General features: G+C 48.3%; 1 protein-coding gene across 1 annotated transcript in view; it reads right to left on the minus strand.

Annotated features, from left to right (window-relative positions):
• Window positions 1-676: 676 nt before the first annotated feature.
• Window positions 677-17,926, minus strand: part of CRIPT (CXXC repeat containing interactor of PDZ3 domain) — a 180,151-nt gene continuing 162,901 nt past the window's right edge. Inside the window, exon 5 of the mRNA XM_078649669.1 lies at window positions 677-1,287. Within this exon, the coding sequence (XP_078505795.1) occupies window positions 1,223-1,287 (65 nt within the window). The 3' untranslated portion in view covers window positions 677-1,222. The remainder of the gene's footprint in view (window positions 1,288-17,926) is intronic.

Below are 17,926 nucleotides of genomic sequence, written 5' to 3' on the forward strand. Positions count from 1 at the left end.
GCTAACCCAGTCATTTAATCTCCTGCGAGGGCAGCTGTCTCCGACTCCAGCTCACAGCCACAGCTTGCTGCGGTCTCTAGTGGCCCCACGCACCCGTTTCCTTCAGATCAGCAGGGCAGCAACCTGTTCCTCTGGCAGTCCGCAGGCAGAATCCAGGGCCAGAGCCGCAGGGAGCGCTGCCTCACCCGCACTCACCACTGCCAGTAGCTTTAGTTGGGGGGCCTCTGTCAGCCCGCAGGGCCCCGTTCAGCGCAGCCTGTAGATCCACTCTCAGCAGCCGGTCACCGCCATTTTCTCTCCTCAGGGGTATTGAGGTCATGCAGGCCGTCCGACGTACTCCCTCGGTCTTGCAGGCTCTAATAAAGACGCCAGCAGTGCAAAGATAGTGCAGAGAATCTCACAAATGACATGCCCCCACTTAGTAAATACGCAGATAAATAATGGATTGGTGCTCCCCGCCACGACACAAACGTGCGGCCATCTTGCTGTGGGCTAACTAGTGCACCCCAAAATCTGACTTCATAAGTAAAGACTGCAAAGGACTCCATGATGTCAATCAAAATCCATACATTAATACGGAAAGCAAAAACAGGTAGTATTTAGATTTCATATTAAATACATGCAACACAACTCCTCGAATTTTGTTAAAAAAAAAAAAGGAAAAAGGAAAGAAGGCTTTTAAAAATGATTATTGGAGATTTATTCATTGTGATAGCCAACAATTTAATATTAATAGGTCCTAGGACACATGTACAAGATGATTATTCTTAAAACAAATGCAATCAACAATGTATAGCATGGCCGTATATAGCATAGTATAGTGAATACATTTTGAATGAAACTTCACATATTCAGCTTCAAAACAAAAGAAAGAAAATGCTTCCAATGAGTGTGTGGTAAAAGGTTATGAAGGTGAATGGACTTGGGCGCGGGTTGGACACTTTGGATGTGCCTCAATCGCTCCACGAATGATCCTTGTACTATTTATAACCTAATATCTTACACTGAAAAAAGGTAATTTGTCTAAAAACGAATGATAATACAATCTGCTTTTTGTCTAAGGTACACTTAAAACCAAAGTTGGGCTTAACAAACCCTTTTAAAGGTGCATTGTAAGCGCTTTCTATTGCAACATATTTACACAACACATAGTTTATTCTTTCAGCAAGCTGCATCCATGAAGTATACATTCTACAAAGCACATATGGTTAAACACTGATCATTAAACTGAAGTTTGCTTGTAATTTTTTGTTTCCAGAACTTTCTTCCCACACATTGCGCAGATACCTACAAGAAAGAGAAAATCGACAATGTAAGACCAGCAATTTGGCAATAAATGCTTCTACTATTAAATAATTAACCATTCCATTACCAGAATCATCTATTTGTGGGAGCATGCCTCATACTCAGATATTTTTAAAGAACAAAACCTGCAATTTGCATAGACTTTTGGCAATGAGGGCTATAAGAGCAAACATGAGCCCTGCAGAGGGATACAATAGCGTCTCGCGGCAGCCCAAAGTTGTTGCCCCGACCTGCCTGTTAAACCTATGCCTGTGCAAAACAAACTCCGCAGTTTTAATATATGTGTCTCAGATTTCATATTCCAAATATCTCAACAGTGACTTTGCCTATTTCCCAGGGTTTGTGTCCTTGGTTACTAATCATATGATACACAGCAGCAATAATTGACGGTCACAGTGGCGGCCAGTGACTTTTATAAGTGGTGAGGCATAATATTTGGTTTGAGTTCCAATTAGCTTCTTCTTTAAGGGTTCGCTCATACTTTCATGCAGTAAAAGCCTCATTTACAAAGATTTGGTGTAGGGCAGTGCAGCAAGTCTTTTTGCTGCGCTTCCCTATGCCAAATCAAAAAGGGTAGGAATGCACCCTATCTATAAGATGTGGTGCATTACGGTCTTTTCAGCCGGGGCACAATTTGGTGCCTCGCGCCAATACAGACACCCTTGCTCTGCGTTGTTGGCAGGATTGTTTTTGTGCAGGAAGGTACCCCTTCCATCCCATAAACAATCCATGGAGGTGTTGTCCTTGTTCTATGTGTGCTGCAGGACGCAGCACAAATGGAAAGAGGAAAAACTAGGAGAAATTAATACATTTCTCCTTGTTACGCCTGCCCCAGGTTTAAGTGAATTTCTAAATATGGGGCACATTCAAAATCCATGGGTGTTGCATGGGAATACCCACCGCAACACCCATGAAACGCCTCTTTGTCACAGAGTAAGGCATGCAGAGCTTTGCCCTGCCTTGTCTTACTCCATGTCTATGAGGCCATGCAAAGCTATGCAGGGTGGCTTTGCATAGCCTCACAGATGAATGAGAGGCCTGCGCCACCTGAGCAGTTAAAAAAGTGACGCCCGGGCGTGGAAGGCCTCTTGTGAATAACCCCTTAAGTTTACTGTCCAACTTTGACTTTCTCAGTCTCACTAATTCACGCAGTCTCACTCATTTTACTCTGAACCACTATGTCTCAGTCAGTCCCACTCATTCGGAATTCCTCAGTCGAACTGTGCCTCACACAAATTAACACTCAGTTACACCCCCCGTCATTCTCACTCACATTCCTTCTTACACATACTAGTCCTTACTGTCACTCATTTTCGCTCACTCCGACTTGCTCCTTCACTGACTCTCGTGCACTTTAACTCGCACAGTCACAAAGAAATGCTCACAGTGCTGGAATGGTGCAGCCACCTTCATGCACCTGCATCTGCAATCAAACGATGTCACTAGCTGCCTCAGTTTATTGCTGGACCCAAAGCGGGTCTGCATTTTATTTTTATTGTACCAAGAGTAAAGAATTACTCACTCCTATTACACTAAAAATGCACCACAAAACAAGGAGGGTGTAGTGGTGACGTGGAGTCGATAAAGGAAAGCCACCACCGGTCCAGAGACACCCATCCGTCAAACCAATCCATCCACTCAATCATTCATTCTTTCACTAATTCATCCCCTTTCATCCATCCAGTTATCCTTTCAATCATCCATTCATCCTCTTGCTCCATCAATCTATCCTCTCGCTCCATCTATCCTTTCACCCCATCCATCTATCCATCCATCCTTTCACTCAGCCATCTATCCATCCAACCTTTGTCCCATGTCTGTCCATCCATCCATCCATCCACTCATACATCCCTCCATTCACCCTTTCACTCATCCGTTCTTTCATCTATCCTCCCTTTCACTTACCTAGCAAGTGTTTTACTCCTTCATCTTTACATACATCCTTTCACTCATCCATATTTTCACTACACCCATTCATCCATCCTTTTACACTTCCACTTATCATCCATTCTTTCACTCAAGTCTTCCATCCATCCTATCATCCATCGATCCATGCTTTCTCATCATCCATCGATCCATCCACCCTACCTTTCACTCATACCCCCTCTTTCCCTTTCATTCTTACATCCATCCTTTCACTCATTCATCCATGCATCTATCAGTCCATCCACCCCCTCACCCTCCCAAGTTCATGATCAGCCTTTGTCTGCCAAGCTGCAGACAGAAGAGGCCTATCAAGAACCCCACATCCTCTGTAGCTACTGAAGCAGGGTGGGGGCGATGATGCCCCTGATGCAAAGGCTTAACTGCACACTTATCTCTTAGTCTGCTACTGAAATTGCTGTGCACAGCTGCTTCTTCGCTTCTCTTGGGCATCTACAGTGTAGATAAGGAGCACTCTGTGGGCTAGTCTCCATAATTTTTTTTCCAAAGTGAAACCAAATCCAGTCCAGTACTAAACGAGAGCATCCCCCTGCCTGTCCCTCTGTGATAATCAACAAATTGTTGCCACCCACTCCCTCTTTGCCCTCATCAGCCTGCCCCACCCCCAGTCATTGAATGGAGTTTTGTAACTCCTCCCAGAGTTGCTGTTCATGCACCCCAAAAGCAACTGGGTCCATGGGATTTTAATTCAGCACTCCCTCTTAAGGGATGTCACTGCTGTAGCTTGAGTCTGCAGGTCGAAGAAATCTTCTCCCGGCTGGCACTTGCATAGTAAGACAAAGTTTACTAGAGTTTACTCAGGAGATCCAGCACACAACCTCAGAGCTGTAATTTCTTCTCAGCTACTCTATTTTCCCGGTTCTTGCCTCTTCCCCAAGGGTGGCAGGGCAACGCCCTGTTTGCCCATAAACACCAGTCGCTCCTGGTCACAAAATTATTTCAAGTTCATTCAAAGTAGTACAAACAATACTCAAAGGAAAGCGCATGGTGTTTCAATCCATTTACACTTGTTTACATTTTGATTCTTGAACAACATGTTAAAACAGCCAACACATTTCACTTTCACAACTCAAAAGAACTTCTTCAGCGCTAAAATGTAGTCGCTAGTAGCATGACCATATCCAAGGGTATTCTTACATTTCCATCAAGCTCATAAAAGGTATTGCCTAATTGCCAGCATGAGACACCAAAACATGAGTCCTGCTGAAAGCTGCGTTTTGCAGAGTGTCTGCACTGACAATTGAAGAATTAACCAAAGCGTTCTGAGGGATAGAAGTGTCCCAGGTCAGTGTATGTCCCAGTGTAAGCTAACTTCATGTTCCACAAACAAGCAAGTCGAAGATTCTAAATTCCTTGACAGCAATCTGTGACAACGTGCCAAGCCAAGGGTATACATAGATGTAGAGATTTGGCGCGGTATATTAAATAAAATCTCATTCGGACCATATTGTGTCATTTGGACCCAGGCATGTAAGTCACTATAGACCAAAGCTGGAGAAACATGCTTGTTTTTAGGTGTAGCCTAGCGTTGCAGTGCACATGCGCAGAATGCAGTAGTCGAGTATTGCTGTGGAAGCCTCGCCTTCTCTCTGCACCATATTTTTGATTGGCTGTTGTCAATGCCCTTGGTAAATGCTGGCTTCCGATTGATAATGAGGCTTATTAGTCCCTCCTTGTTACCGACCTGTCCCCATTTGGTACCTTCCATGAGGACTGGATCTGTTACTTGTGGCGTTACACTGTCTGCATTATATTGGATGTGAGCACCATTTTGTTTAATGTTATGCCCCTATTCCGGCCAATTGGTGCAACAGGCTGCCCGCTTTTATTTTACTTATTAATTGCAGTCCGCTTTAACTATAGCGGCCGCGTTTCTTTCTTTCTTTAACATACTAATGTCGGTCTGCTGTAAACATAGCGGCCGCATTTACTTATTTTATTGTTCACTAGTGCCCATGCAGCGCTTTCACATTTATGGAGGCCATGCCCTTTCTTTAGACAAACCGTGTCTAAAGAAGGATGCGCGGACGCTATTAAAGTGAAAACACGGCATGGGGGCTTTTACCAAAAAAAGAAACATTTGTTTGTCAACTTGACAAACAGATGCTTTTTTGGGTTTCGCCTGCCGAAAGGCTGCGCTCTGCGCAGCTTTTCAGCGCAGGTGAAATCCTATGTCGACACTAAGCTCTTCGGGAACGTCCCCCGGCTCTCATTGGCTAGCTCCATAAATGGAGGCTAGCCATTGGGTGCCGGATCTGTCCGTCAAGGCCGGACCAGATTCGGGGGCGTTCCCGAGATTTTTTCCCAGGGCGGAGTTACGTTTTTTCCCGTTCCCTCCCCTTTCTCTGAAAGTGAATTCAGATGCGCTGTCCATTCCCGCCCCCTCCGTGTGCCTTTCCGCCCCCCTCGCTGTCCTGTGCACGTTTCCCGCCGTCCGTGTCCTCTCCCGCCCCCTCCCGCCGTCCGTGTCCTCTCCCGCCCCCCTCCCGCCGTTCGTGTCCTCTCCCGCCCCCTCCCGCCCTCCTCCCGCCATCCGTGTCCTCTCCCGCCCTCCTCCCGCCGTCCGTGTCCTCTCCCGCCCCCCTCCCGCCGTCGGTGCTTTGCTCCACGCACTCGCCGGTAATCGCCTCAGGCAGTGTTCCAGGCAGTGCTCCCGTGCACCACCCGCCGCCGCACATATTTGCATGGACACTCAGCCCACATTCCCGTGTCCAGGTTCCCTGTGGGGCCGATCAGCAGGATCAAAGGCCGCCTGCCTCCACCGCCCTTGGCGGGCACCGAGAATGGGCAGTGTGGAGCTGGTTTTAATTGGCGTCCGTCACGTAGTCAGGCACAACCTGCACCGGTGTGAAAGCCGAAGCCTCCAGTTCCAGGGGACCGCCTCCAGTCAGATGGATTCTCGACCGGGTCCAGTCAGGAGGGCCTCGGTCATCTGTAAGCTGAGGGATCGGGAGTGGATTGGAGGAGCTAGCGGGAACGAGAGGACCCTGGTTGTAGTGATCTCCGGTCCGGGCATCAGCTCCTGAGACTTGCCGGGAGGATCTTTACTATCGAGGAGCAGGTTCAGCAGGGGTCCTCAGCGTCGATTCCAGGGGTAAGTCGTTTAAAAGATGTAAAAAAAATTTAATCTACAGACACCTCTCACTGGTGCACCACTTTTCTAGTCCTAGACATTTCTTGATGAAACGTGATCCTTGGGGGTGTTGATCCAGAACATTGTTTGCAGTAGTCCGTATCTGCAAATCTTGATACAAATTTGCACTGCACAAGTGCCAAGAGGCCCAAGACCATTTCCTGGCCCCTCTTTTAATATTCTGGCTTTCCGGCTTTTTTAAAAATGGTGTCATTTTTACTCACTTAATTTCCCTGCATCTCTGTTCCCATGTTTGCAAAGCTGGCTGCAAGTAGTGGCGCTTCACTTGGGGACATCTTCAGCCAATCCTGGGTTTCTAGCACAAACTTTAATAAAAAGGAATGTTTCATTAAGATTCCACGAAAGGTGCCAAACTTATTAGCAAATCCATAAATCCTTTTCCTATGGAAAGGCGGCCCTGAGTAAAGAGAAAGATATATAGCCTAATAGTTAAGCTCATATTCGCCATCTGCTGTCAGCTACACGTTTTGTGTTAGGAACCTGGTAAGGCTGACTCAACCTTTCATCTTTCTGAAGTCTGTAATGGAATCATTTGTGAAGGGATCGGAATGCAGGAAACATCATACGCCCTACAATTTCGCTAGGAAAATTCAGCTGGTCAAATCTGTCGAACTTTCCCAGAGGAAAATGGCACTAAAATGTTATATGCTGAATGCATCAATGTTGTGTGTAACACTCAATTTTTTACGGGAATAGGAAGTATTTACCACATAGTGTAAATACCCCATTTAAGGGTTTCGTTTTTTGCCTGATGCAGTAAATACACTATTCCGTACAGGCCGCCTTGAATTCAGGGTCTATGCTTCGACTCCTGACCTTTCCTACTGCAAAACGTATTCATATGTTTTAGTACAAGTCTTTCGATTTAAGAGAACGAAGACTACAACTCCCAGAATGCCTGTGTGTCAAATGGAACACTCACATTTAAAAACTGGCCTTCGAGCGCATTTACACCAACAACCCTTGCTCGTTATTTGTGCTGTATTTGGACTTCTGAGGTTAACCCTTATTATCTCAATCCTGCTTGTAAGACTGAAGATGAATGGGAGCGGGGTGGGAGATTACATTTCTAGGCCCTTCTGGAACGTTCTTCTGAGCCACACTCGAGTGCCCGCACCTGCCTGCGTCTACCCACACGTGTTGCCTGATGTCTCCCTCACTTGTTTTGTTAACATTGCATGCTAGCGCCACAAATATATCTTGTTCTGATATCCCACCCCTCTGATGCCCACCGCAGTAGAGATCGTGTTCACTGCCCATGTGACTCACGAACCCCTCAATCCCAGCTGCACTTCTTATTTTGTTGCGATTTATATAAAGACTTGAGGAAGAACATTTGAATGCCTTTATTAAGGAGTCTAAACATCAGCGTGTGCGAAGCAGCACTGCATTATCTTCAACTGCTGCAATCTGACTTGGTTTGCTATACAGTTTACAGATTCATGGCAACCACAGTTAAACTGTGTAGATTAGTTGGCAAGTAAAGATAATCTGGTGCCGGCACTGTGTACAGGAAGTACCAAGCGTGGAAATAAATGTGGATATGTTTCTATATCTATATGCTCTAGATATGTTTCTAGCACTATTTGTTTCTTTTTAAATTTGATATATGATATTATTGATGAATTGTTTAGATTATTGCACATTAATGCACTTAGTTGCCCCTTGTTTAGCGCTGTTCGTAAGGCAAAGAGGGGGCTGATTTTAGATATGATGATCTTATACTTGTGATTTTAGCATGCAATTTTAAATGCAATTTGTATGTATTCTTTTATGTTTTTTTTAGCAGAATAAAGACTTACTTGACTTGAGTATGTCAACAATGGAGCTGGAGTAGACTCTGTCATTGTCATACATAAGGTCGAGAGCTTCTAAATTGGGCCGGTGGGCCTTGAGTTTGGCAGAGAGGGTACTCTGTCGCAGTTGCGGTGGAGTACCCTTTCCGCCAATCTCTAAATCAGCCCCTAACTCTCATTTGAGTAGTTGTAAGTGGGGTCTGGAAATGTTTGTGACACCTACAGTATTCAGGCGAGACAGAATTTGAATTTTTCACTTTGTGCCTTTAGGTTGGTCTATGGTAATATTTATTAACACATGCTATTACAGTTGGTTAGCTGAATTTTAGAATCTAAATATTATAAAACATTCTTCAGAAGTTCATCACTGTCTTTGCCCTTTAGTTTTTTGCTTTTAAACCTCTTCCTTTGGTTGCACCAGTTAGTCATTTAACCGTAAACTGTTATTTATTATAGAGACACAAAATTCTGGTGAATGTGTTGTTTTTAAATATTTGGACCCAGATTTATGTACAATTCACTCAGCACAGCAAGTAAAGTTGCTGCTCTGCATTGCGTGAATGGGACAGAGCAGCACAGCTCCATATCTACCTAGATGTGGTGCTGTTGTGCTCTCTCTCTCTCTGTGCTGGCGCACTTTTGGCTGCCATGCGCCAACGCAGAGAGCCTTGCACCACAGTGCAAGGGTGTTATCAGTGTGTGATTCTTAGTTTGTGTACTGGAAGGAATCCCTTCCAGTACCAAAACCAAGCTTTAAGGCATTTCCCACTTTATATGTGAGTTATAGAATGCAGAAAACTTTCAAAGAGGGAACAAACATTGACAAAGCCAATAGGTTTTGCTTATGCGAGAGCTATTGGCTTTGTCAATTTCTTTAAGCCATGTTGTACAGCAGCATGGCTGAAAGTTAGAAAAAAAGCTATTTGACATGCCCAGCATGTCCAGCGCAAACCATGAGGGGGAGTGATCCTTTTTCTTAGTATGAGATTATTCTCTTCTTTCATAAAAAAAACATCTAATTATCTTAGAGCCAAGCTCAAGTGTGCCATGTTGGACCCTTATGACGACAGTGCCAAAAGGTTATTTAGAGAAGAAAGAGCAGCGCTGTCTGCATCATAGTAGCATCTCAAAACCTGAGGGCATGATTTTTGGGCCACAATAGAGGAGTGGGGAGGGAGGACAGGGGTGCAAATAAACAGATAAAAGTCCCTCTGAAAGCAGCGAGTCATAGAAGGACCCTGGGCAAGGGAAGCAGTACTTGGGCCATGCTCCAGAGTAGGAGCAAATGCACAAGATGAAGTGAACCCGACATTCTCTGACCAAAGAGGAGCAAGGTAATGTGAGTGACGATGAAGCAAACCAATGGTAAGTAAAGGGCGGGCTATATGGCTCCTGTAAATTAACAAAGTTTCTCATAAGCTTCAGTCCAGGCACTGTCTCAGGTGAGATCTAAAGTATAAGGTGTGGGTGGTAAGGAGAGGAGGAAAACTGTCAAAATTGCAAAGTTGCCCGCCAACGTTCTAAAGAGCATAAAACAACCTACATTGCCTCCAAACCAATTAGGTGCGCTAGGTGAAGATAGGGCAGTGTTAAACAAAGGGGAGGAATTATTTAAAAACAAGCATTTACAATGCAACGGTTTCGCCTTTGGAAAAGTTAGAGCTATTAGCAATGTAAATGACAATGCCATTTATTTATCTGTTTTCAAAACCAACACATAAATACAAATTTTGTCATTTACAATGCCAATAGCTCAAACTTTTCCAAAGGCGAAACCGTTGCATTGTAAATGCTTGTTTAATCAAAGTGCCGCATGCAATGGTTTCACTTTAATAGTGGCTGCGCCCCTTTCTTTAGACACGGTTGGTCTAAAGAAGGGGACGTGTCATCCATAAATGTGAAAGCGCCGCATGGGCGCCAGTGAACAAAAAACATTTGCGAGACCCATTGCGTTGCAAATGCTTTTTTGCAATTCCTCTCCCTCTCGGAATTACAGGTTACTCCTTTCTGAGCTGCTGGTCTGGTCTGTATGTTAGCCTAGCGCTTAGGCTCGAGGCACTTGGCGGCCTCCGTGATGTGTGGAATGGGACATTACCGGTCGAATCAAGAATCCTGAAAAACTTACAATAAGGGCTGAAGTTTAACAGGCAAGTAATTCCAGGGTCTAGTGGGCTGGGATAAAAAGGCATCCACACCCCTACCGGGCAGGACAGCTAGGTTTAGATTTTCTATTGTCAACGATCTCCCCGTCTCTAACAGGTAAGTTTGACCAAAGTGTAGCTTGGAATCTTTCAGTAGAGGTTTGGTGCAGAATCCGGATTTACTTGACTCTAATCCCTTTCTACACTGGCAGTCAGTGGACGTGTACTGGAGCCTGGGTCAAGGCTCACTCCTTTGAAATGCAGGACTTTTTTTAAAATGGATGATTATCCGACCTCTCATTTGCTGTTGTCTTTGAAGTCTCATAAGTAAATAATCGGGCAGCCACAGAGTGCAATGAAGTCAAATTTGAAGTCGAGTGTTCAGCGCCGGGACCTGTGCTAAAATGAAAGGAATGGAAAAATACAAGAATTCTTTTTAAAATGGAAAGAAAAAGCGCGAACAATCATAGTGGCCTACATCACGGGGAACAGGCCCTGCTCAGTTTCTTGTTCCACAGTCATCATTTTGGCTAAAGGCATGTGAGAAATGGAGCAGGCACAGCCGCAGTGCTGAATTTGTTTGCCTCCTGCCTTGACATAGTTTTGCTGATCTCGTATTTCTGCTCCTTGGAAGTGCGAGCAAACACTGTACTCAAATGGTAACCAGCCATTAGATGTTGCTTTCAGGAGGAATTTTTAAAGGGTAACCAGACCTCGCAGACTGGACCCCAGCACCCACTAACTTGCCAGCCCAGCAGGAGTCTGTGGAACAAGTCCAGCTTGCACAGACTTTATCTTGCCCCAATGCCCAACCGGCCAGCAGGAAGGGCAAATGGACTTCACACCTATCAGTGTCAGGCCCTTGGTCCGCTCTGTCCACAAAGTAGATGTTGATGGCCATGGCCTGGCTTGGCCGATGTCCAAAGCCAGTCAATCAGACGGTATAAGTTAGTGGACTCTTCCTCTCCATCCCAGTCTAACCTTTCCTTTGGTTCGAACTAGACCCCACAATTCCCTCACTAGACATGTATTGGGAACTTGGCCAGCTGCCCAGGGACCCTTCAGCTCTCGGTCTCCTTAGCCCCAAGACCACAGCCTCTAAGTTATCCCAGCCTTCCGGACTCTGCACATCTCTGCTGTTTACCTGGCGCAGGCCTCGTGCAGCGAGTCCTGTTCTCCCTTTACCAAGGAGATTGTACTAGTGTTGAAAAATACACATGCACCGTCCTTGAAAGAGGTCACAGATAATTGCTGGTACAATAACCACGATATAATAATGGCCAACACATCAGGCCATAAATGGGCGTGTGGCCCTGCAAGGCAGTCCCACACAGAGGCAGTGGGAGTCTGGACATTGCAAATGAACCCTGTGGACATCAAGTCACATCAGAAGGTGGCACCCAGCAAGAAGATTTAAATCTGTCACCCTGTTGTCTCTTTACTTCCCTAGATGTCACAAATGAGCGCCCTGGTGAGAAGGAAAGATACGGGAAAGAAAAAAGGGATGCACCTTGCACGCCTCCTACGACTAGTGCATTCAAGGGAGAGGTGACAGGCAGTTCGTCACATGCTAAAGTAGTATCTCACATGTTAGCTGGGTTTATTTTATTTCTCTGTGCTTCACTTATTTTACACGTTTTAAAAAGTGATCCACAAGAGACGTACCCTTATCTGAGAATAGAGAATGGGGTTGTAAGCAAGTCAGATTCGGGGGTTAATCCATGGACATGCAGCTGTGGCAGTCATATGGAGCGGAAAGCAACAGCTACTTGCCCGTCTACTAGCCACAACGATTCCTGCATTGTGACTGGGGCGTAGGCAAAATTCCCACCCTAGCAAGAAGCAGCATGAAGGAATAAAAACTAATTTATTCTTCTCAAGGCAAGCCTCTGCCTCAAGATAGCTCTGTGGGTTGACCGCTCACTGCCTATATCTGGGTGTACCCTGCACTTGACTGGTTTGAATCTTTCATCCTTCCAGGATCAATAGAATCAATGCAATTGAGTGGGATAAAACCACATATTAATGGGTTAGCTAATATGATCCAGATGGCCAAGCAAGGCCGGTTCTAGGGTGCAGCAAATAGCCGGGTCCCTACGGCTTGCCCAGCAGGGAGTGTAGGGTTGCCTGCTACAAGTAGCAGAGGTTGACAGCATTTTGGGAGCGTGGCAAAGAAGAGGGACAACATGCCACTTCACCTAGGGGGAGGCAGCAGCAGCCCTGTCCCCCAGTGCTCTGTTGAAGAGTCGAAAGAACACCTCCACAGCTCCTTGAATGATAGTTGTTTGCATGGAACTTGACCTGCTCATCCTGGTGACATTAAAACACATTTGCCACTTTGGACTACTACGGCTGGGCAGGAAACTAAATATTTCCCTCCCCTTTGGCACAAATATGTTTCAGTGCGCCAGGAACTAGTTGTTTCTGACTGGCCGACAGGGCACTCAGACAGTGCCCGAAGGGCTGGTATAATGTCTCAGTGAAAGGACAGTTTTGAGGTCGAGCCTGGGCAGCGCATGCGCTGCTCTGTGAGGCATGCTGTATTCAGTTAGGGACTTGAAGCTTCGCCCACTTTCCGCCCATATTTTTCATTGGCCTGTGTCATTGTCCAATGTAAACTGTGGCTGTTCATTGGTCAATAGGCTTAGTAGCCCCTCCTTAGTAAGTGGTCAATAGGCTTAGTAGTCCCTCCTTAGTAAGCTTGTTTCATTTTGTACCCTCCCATTGTGACACCCTCTGGTACGTGTGTCGTTACTCGGTAGGCTTTAGTTACAGCCTCCGAGCACTATTCTCTCAAATAGCTTTCGCTGTCTCCTAACGCTTTGAAAAAAAATATTTATAGCATCAATCAATCAATCAATCAATCATATCATTTATATAGCGCACTACTCACCCGGAGGGTCTCAAGGCGCTGGGGGGGGGGGTCCGCTACTGCTCGAACAGCCAGGTCTTGAGCTGCTTCCTGAAGGCGAGGTAGTCCTGGGTCAGGCGGAGGTGGGTCGGAAGGGAGTTCCAAGTCTTGGCAGCCAGGTAGGAGAAGGATCTTCCTCCTGTGGTGGCTCTTCGGATGCGGGGGACGGCGGCGAGGGCGTGGCTGGTCGATCGAAGCTGGCGTTTGGGTGCGTAGAAGTTGAGGCGGCTGTTGAGGTATCCTGGTCCTTGGTTGTGTAGGGCTTTGTGTGCGTGGGTGAGGAGCCGGAAGGTGATTCTCTAGTTGACCGGGAGCCAGTGCAGGTCTCTCAGGTGTCCGGAGATGTGGCTGCGGCGGGGGATGTCCAGGATGAGTCGTGCTGAGGTGTTCTGGATCCGCTGGAGTCTCTTCTGGAGTTTGGCGGTGGTTCCAGCGTAGAGGGAGTTGCCGTAGTCCAGACGGCTGGTGACGAGGGCCTGGGTGACCGTCTTCCTGGTCTCGGTGGGGATCCATCGGAAGATCTTTCGTAGCATGCGCATGATGTTGAAGCATGACGAGGATACGGCGTTGACTTGTCTGGTCATGGAGAGGGAGGAGTCCAGGATGAAGCCCAGGTTGCGTGCGTGGTCTGTTGGTTTGGGTGCGCTGCCCAGGGCGGATGGCCACCAGGAGTCGTCCCAGGCGGAGGGTGAGGATCCCAGGATGAGGACTTCCGTCTTATCCGAGTTCAGTTTCAGGCGGCTGAGCGACATCCATTTGGCTACGTCTGTCATCCCTTCGTGTAGGTTGGCTCTGGCGGTGGCGGGGTCGTTAGTGAGGGAGAGGATCAGCTGGGTGTCGTCGGCGTAGGAGATGATGTTCAGGTTGTGCTGGCGTGCGATGGCTGCGAGGGGGCTCATGTAGACGTTGAAGAGTGTTGGGCTGAGCGAGGAGCCTTGAGGAACGCCGCAGATGACTTCGGTGGCTTCCGATCTGAACGGGGGGAGGCGGACTCTCTGTGTCCTTCCGGCGAGGAAGGAGGTGATCCACTCCAGTGCCTTTTCCTGGATTCCGACGTAGCTGAGGCGCTGTACTAGGGTACGGTGGCAGACAGTGTCGAAGGCCGCGGAGAGGTCCAGGAGGATGAGGGCCGCTGTTTATCCGTTGTCGAGCAGGGCTCGGATGTCATCGGTGGCTGCGATCAGAGCAGTCTCGGTGCTGTGGTTGGCCCGGCAGCCCGACTGCGAGAGGTCGAGGGAACCGTTCGTCTCGAGGAAGGCGGCCAGTTGCTTGTTGACGGTCTTCTCGATGACTTTGGCTGGAAACGGGAGCAGCGAGATGGGGCGGTAGTTCTTGAGGTCGGTTGGGTCTGCTGATGGTTTGAGTAGAGCGCTGAGTTCGGCGTGCTTCCAGCTCTCCGGGAAGGTGGCGATGTCGAAGGACGTGTTGATGATGTCCCGCAGGTGGGGTGCGATGACAGCGTCGGCCTTGTTGAAGACGTGGTGAGGGCAGGGGTCTGTCGGAGATCCGGAGTGGATGGAGTTCATCGTGCGGATGGTGTCTTCGGTGCTGATCGGGGTCCAGGCGCGGAGGGTGGTGGTGGGGGGCGGTGGTTCGGTCGTGGCGTGCGTCGGTTGAGTGCTGAAGCTGTTGTGTATGTCCGCGATCTTGTTGTGGAAGTAGGAGGCGAGGGAGTTGCAGAGGTCTTGCGAAGGGGTGATGTCGTTGTTTCCGGCGTTGGGGTTGGAGAGCTCTTTCACGATATTGAAGAGTTCCTTGCTGTTGTGTGCGTTGCTGTCCAGTCGTTCCTTGAAAGCGGTTTTCTTGGTGGCGCGGATCAGCTGGTGGTGTTTTCGGGTGGCGAGCTTGAGGGCAGTCATGTTGTCCGGTGTTGGGTCTCTGCGCCAGGTTTTCTCGAGTGCTCTGCAGTTCTTCTTGGAGCTCTTGAGGTCGTCGTTAAACCATGGGGCTTTCTTGCTGCCGGGTCTGCTCGCCGGGGTCTTCAGCGGGGCGAGGTCGTCTGCGCAGTCGCTGATCCATTTCGTGAGGTTGGTGGCTGCTTGGCTGGGGTTTGTTGTGCTGGTGGGAGGGTTCTTGTTCAGGGCAGTAGCGAGCTGGTCTGCAGTGATCTTGTTCCAGCTTCTGCGGGGAGCCTGTTGATGGTGATGGTGGAGCGTGGTCCTCCTGAAGCTTAAGTGGACGCAGCTGTGGTCCGTCCAGTGGAGCCCTGTGGCGTGGCTGAAGGCGATGTCTTTGCTGGAAGAGAAGATCGGGTCGAGAGTGTGTCCGGCGTAGTGGGTGGGGGTGTCTACCAGTTGCTTGAGTCCGAGGTTGGCGAGGTTGTCCAGCAGGGTGGTGGTGTTGCGGTCGTTGTTGTTCTCCAGGTGGAAGTTGAGGTCCCCGAGGAGGATGTAGTCGGCGGAGGGGAGGGCGTGTGGGCTGATGAAGTCGGCGATGTCCTCGCTGAATTGTGTGCGTGGTCCCGGGGGTCTGTAGATGAGGGTGCCTCTGAGGGTGGTCTTGGGGTTGACGTGGATCTGGAAGTGCAGGTGTTCGGCGGGTGCGAGGGTGTCGTCGGTGTTGGTCGTGATGCGGATGGTGTTCCTGTGGATGATGGCGATGCCTCCTCCTGTCTGGTTGACGCGGTCCCTCCGGATGATCTTGTAGCCGTCTGGGATGGCAATGGCGATGTCTGGTGCTGAGGAGGCGTTCATCCAGGTTTCCGTGAGGAAGGCGACGTCTGGGCCTGTGGTGTCGAGCAGGTTCCAGAGCTCGACGGCGTGTCTGTGGACGGAGCGGGTGTTGAGCAGGATGCACTTCAGGTGGGTGCTGCTGGAGGTCGGCTTGGTGGGTGCTGGTGTGGCGTGGGTCCGGTTGCAGGCGAACTTGCAGGAGTGGCAGCTGAAGGGTCCGTGGGTGCGTCTCGGTGTGGCTCGGTAGCATCCCGGGGTTCGGCCGGTGTTGAGAGCGATGAGGTCGGTGGTGTCGTAGGTCCGTCGGGTCGGCTTCCGTCGGTGGGGGCCAGGGGTCCTGGCACTGGGCGCGGTCCAGACGCAGACGGGCGCAGACGGGCTTACCTTTGGCGCTCAATCGGTGCTCCCGCTGCGCGCGTCCGCTGCGCAGTCGCTCTGGGGGCGTCATAAGTAAGGAGCCGGGTGGGCGGGTCAGCTGGGTGGCGGGAGCGGGGCGGCCAATGGGCTGGTGGTGGGCGGGGCCGCGGGAGGCAGCGGCGGGAACCTCTGGGCGTCCGGCGGTGGGTCTGTGTCCCTGGGTCAAGCGTGGGAGGCAGGGGGAGATCCGGACGGCCCAGCGGCGGCTGGGTCGTTCAGCAGCAGCAAGCAGGAGGCAGGCGACGGCAGGCGTGGGAAGCAAGGGGGTGACCCAGCCTAGTTAAAGGCGCAGTGGTCACTTAGCATGAGCGCCAGACGCATTTGGAATTCAATAGGTCTCACATTTGCGAGAATTAAAGCTATTGCATTGTAAAGGACAATGCCTTTTATTTATTTATGTCTGTTTTAAAAACAACACATAAATAAAAGGCATTGTCATTTTAAATGCCAATAGCTCAAACTCTCGTAAATGTGGGACCGATTGCATTGCAAATGCTTGTCTCTTCTAGATGATACAGCAGGCAATATTACTTTTCACATTCTGTTAAGGGAAGTGTAGCAAAGCGAGTTTCGACCCATTTAGCCTCCTGGATTTCTTGCTTTTTACCTCCTAGTTTTCGAGTTTTACTGTGAGTGCATCTCACAGTGATTCACTTCCTGTAAATTCTGTGAAAATGGACTGAGAGTGATTGCTGTCAGTGTCTGCCTTTTACAACAAGGTCCACTGGTGCGCAGCTGGGGTAACAGACTCTAGGCTGGTTGCACGTGAACACACGTGTTTCGTTGAGCATGTGAGAGTACGGACTAGCTCAGGATCTGCGTACAGATAACTTATTGCAGAAGAGATCATTTAGGCATTGGTGCTAACCTCGTGTAGGTCTTATATTGTGAGTGCGTCTTCACAGTGTAAGTCTGCAGTATTTCCCTGATAAAAGGGTGCTTTACTGAATGATACATTACAGGGGAAATCCGCAGCAAAGTACAGTTTTGCCCTACTAAGTTCTCGCGATTCAGGTGACGTACCAATCCTATGTTAAAAATGGACACTGGGTGTAGATCCAAAGACTTATTCACAGAATCATTATTAAACAACTTGGCGGATGCAGCAGATATCCACAGAGGATACATACATCTAGAACTCTATGCAATTTAGATATTTGTGGACCTGGTTAAAAAGTTCATTACCCAACCATATTAGGTGAGCATCAATACAATTTATTTACAGAATATCACAAATAAAATCTGCAATATTTATATGTGAGAAAGTGCTCACAAACGTGAAAAAAGTGCCAATGTGAATCAAGAGTGAAAAGGGCATCATAGTAAAAGACATACGACTCTAGACTCCTTGAGGAATCTTTAGGCTTGGGGTTAAAAAAAAGAATGGGAGTTTATATAACATCTGTAGTCGACAATGTTTCGACATTTAAGCAATGGGAAGTCAACATCAGGACAAGAATATAAAGAGTGGGCACTTATTTACAGGTCCCGTCTGCTGATAAGTGGGAGCGGAGAAGCGTAAAATAAAACCAGGAGTACATAGGTGGATATAGGGGCTCCTATCAAGCAGAAGTAACCAAAGTAAA

The sequence above is a fragment of the Lissotriton helveticus genome, chromosome 6 (assembly GCF_964261635.1).
Source record: "Lissotriton helveticus chromosome 6, aLisHel1.1, whole genome shotgun sequence".
In the NCBI taxonomy this organism is placed as follows: Eukaryota; Metazoa; Chordata; class Amphibia; order Caudata; family Salamandridae; genus Lissotriton; species Lissotriton helveticus.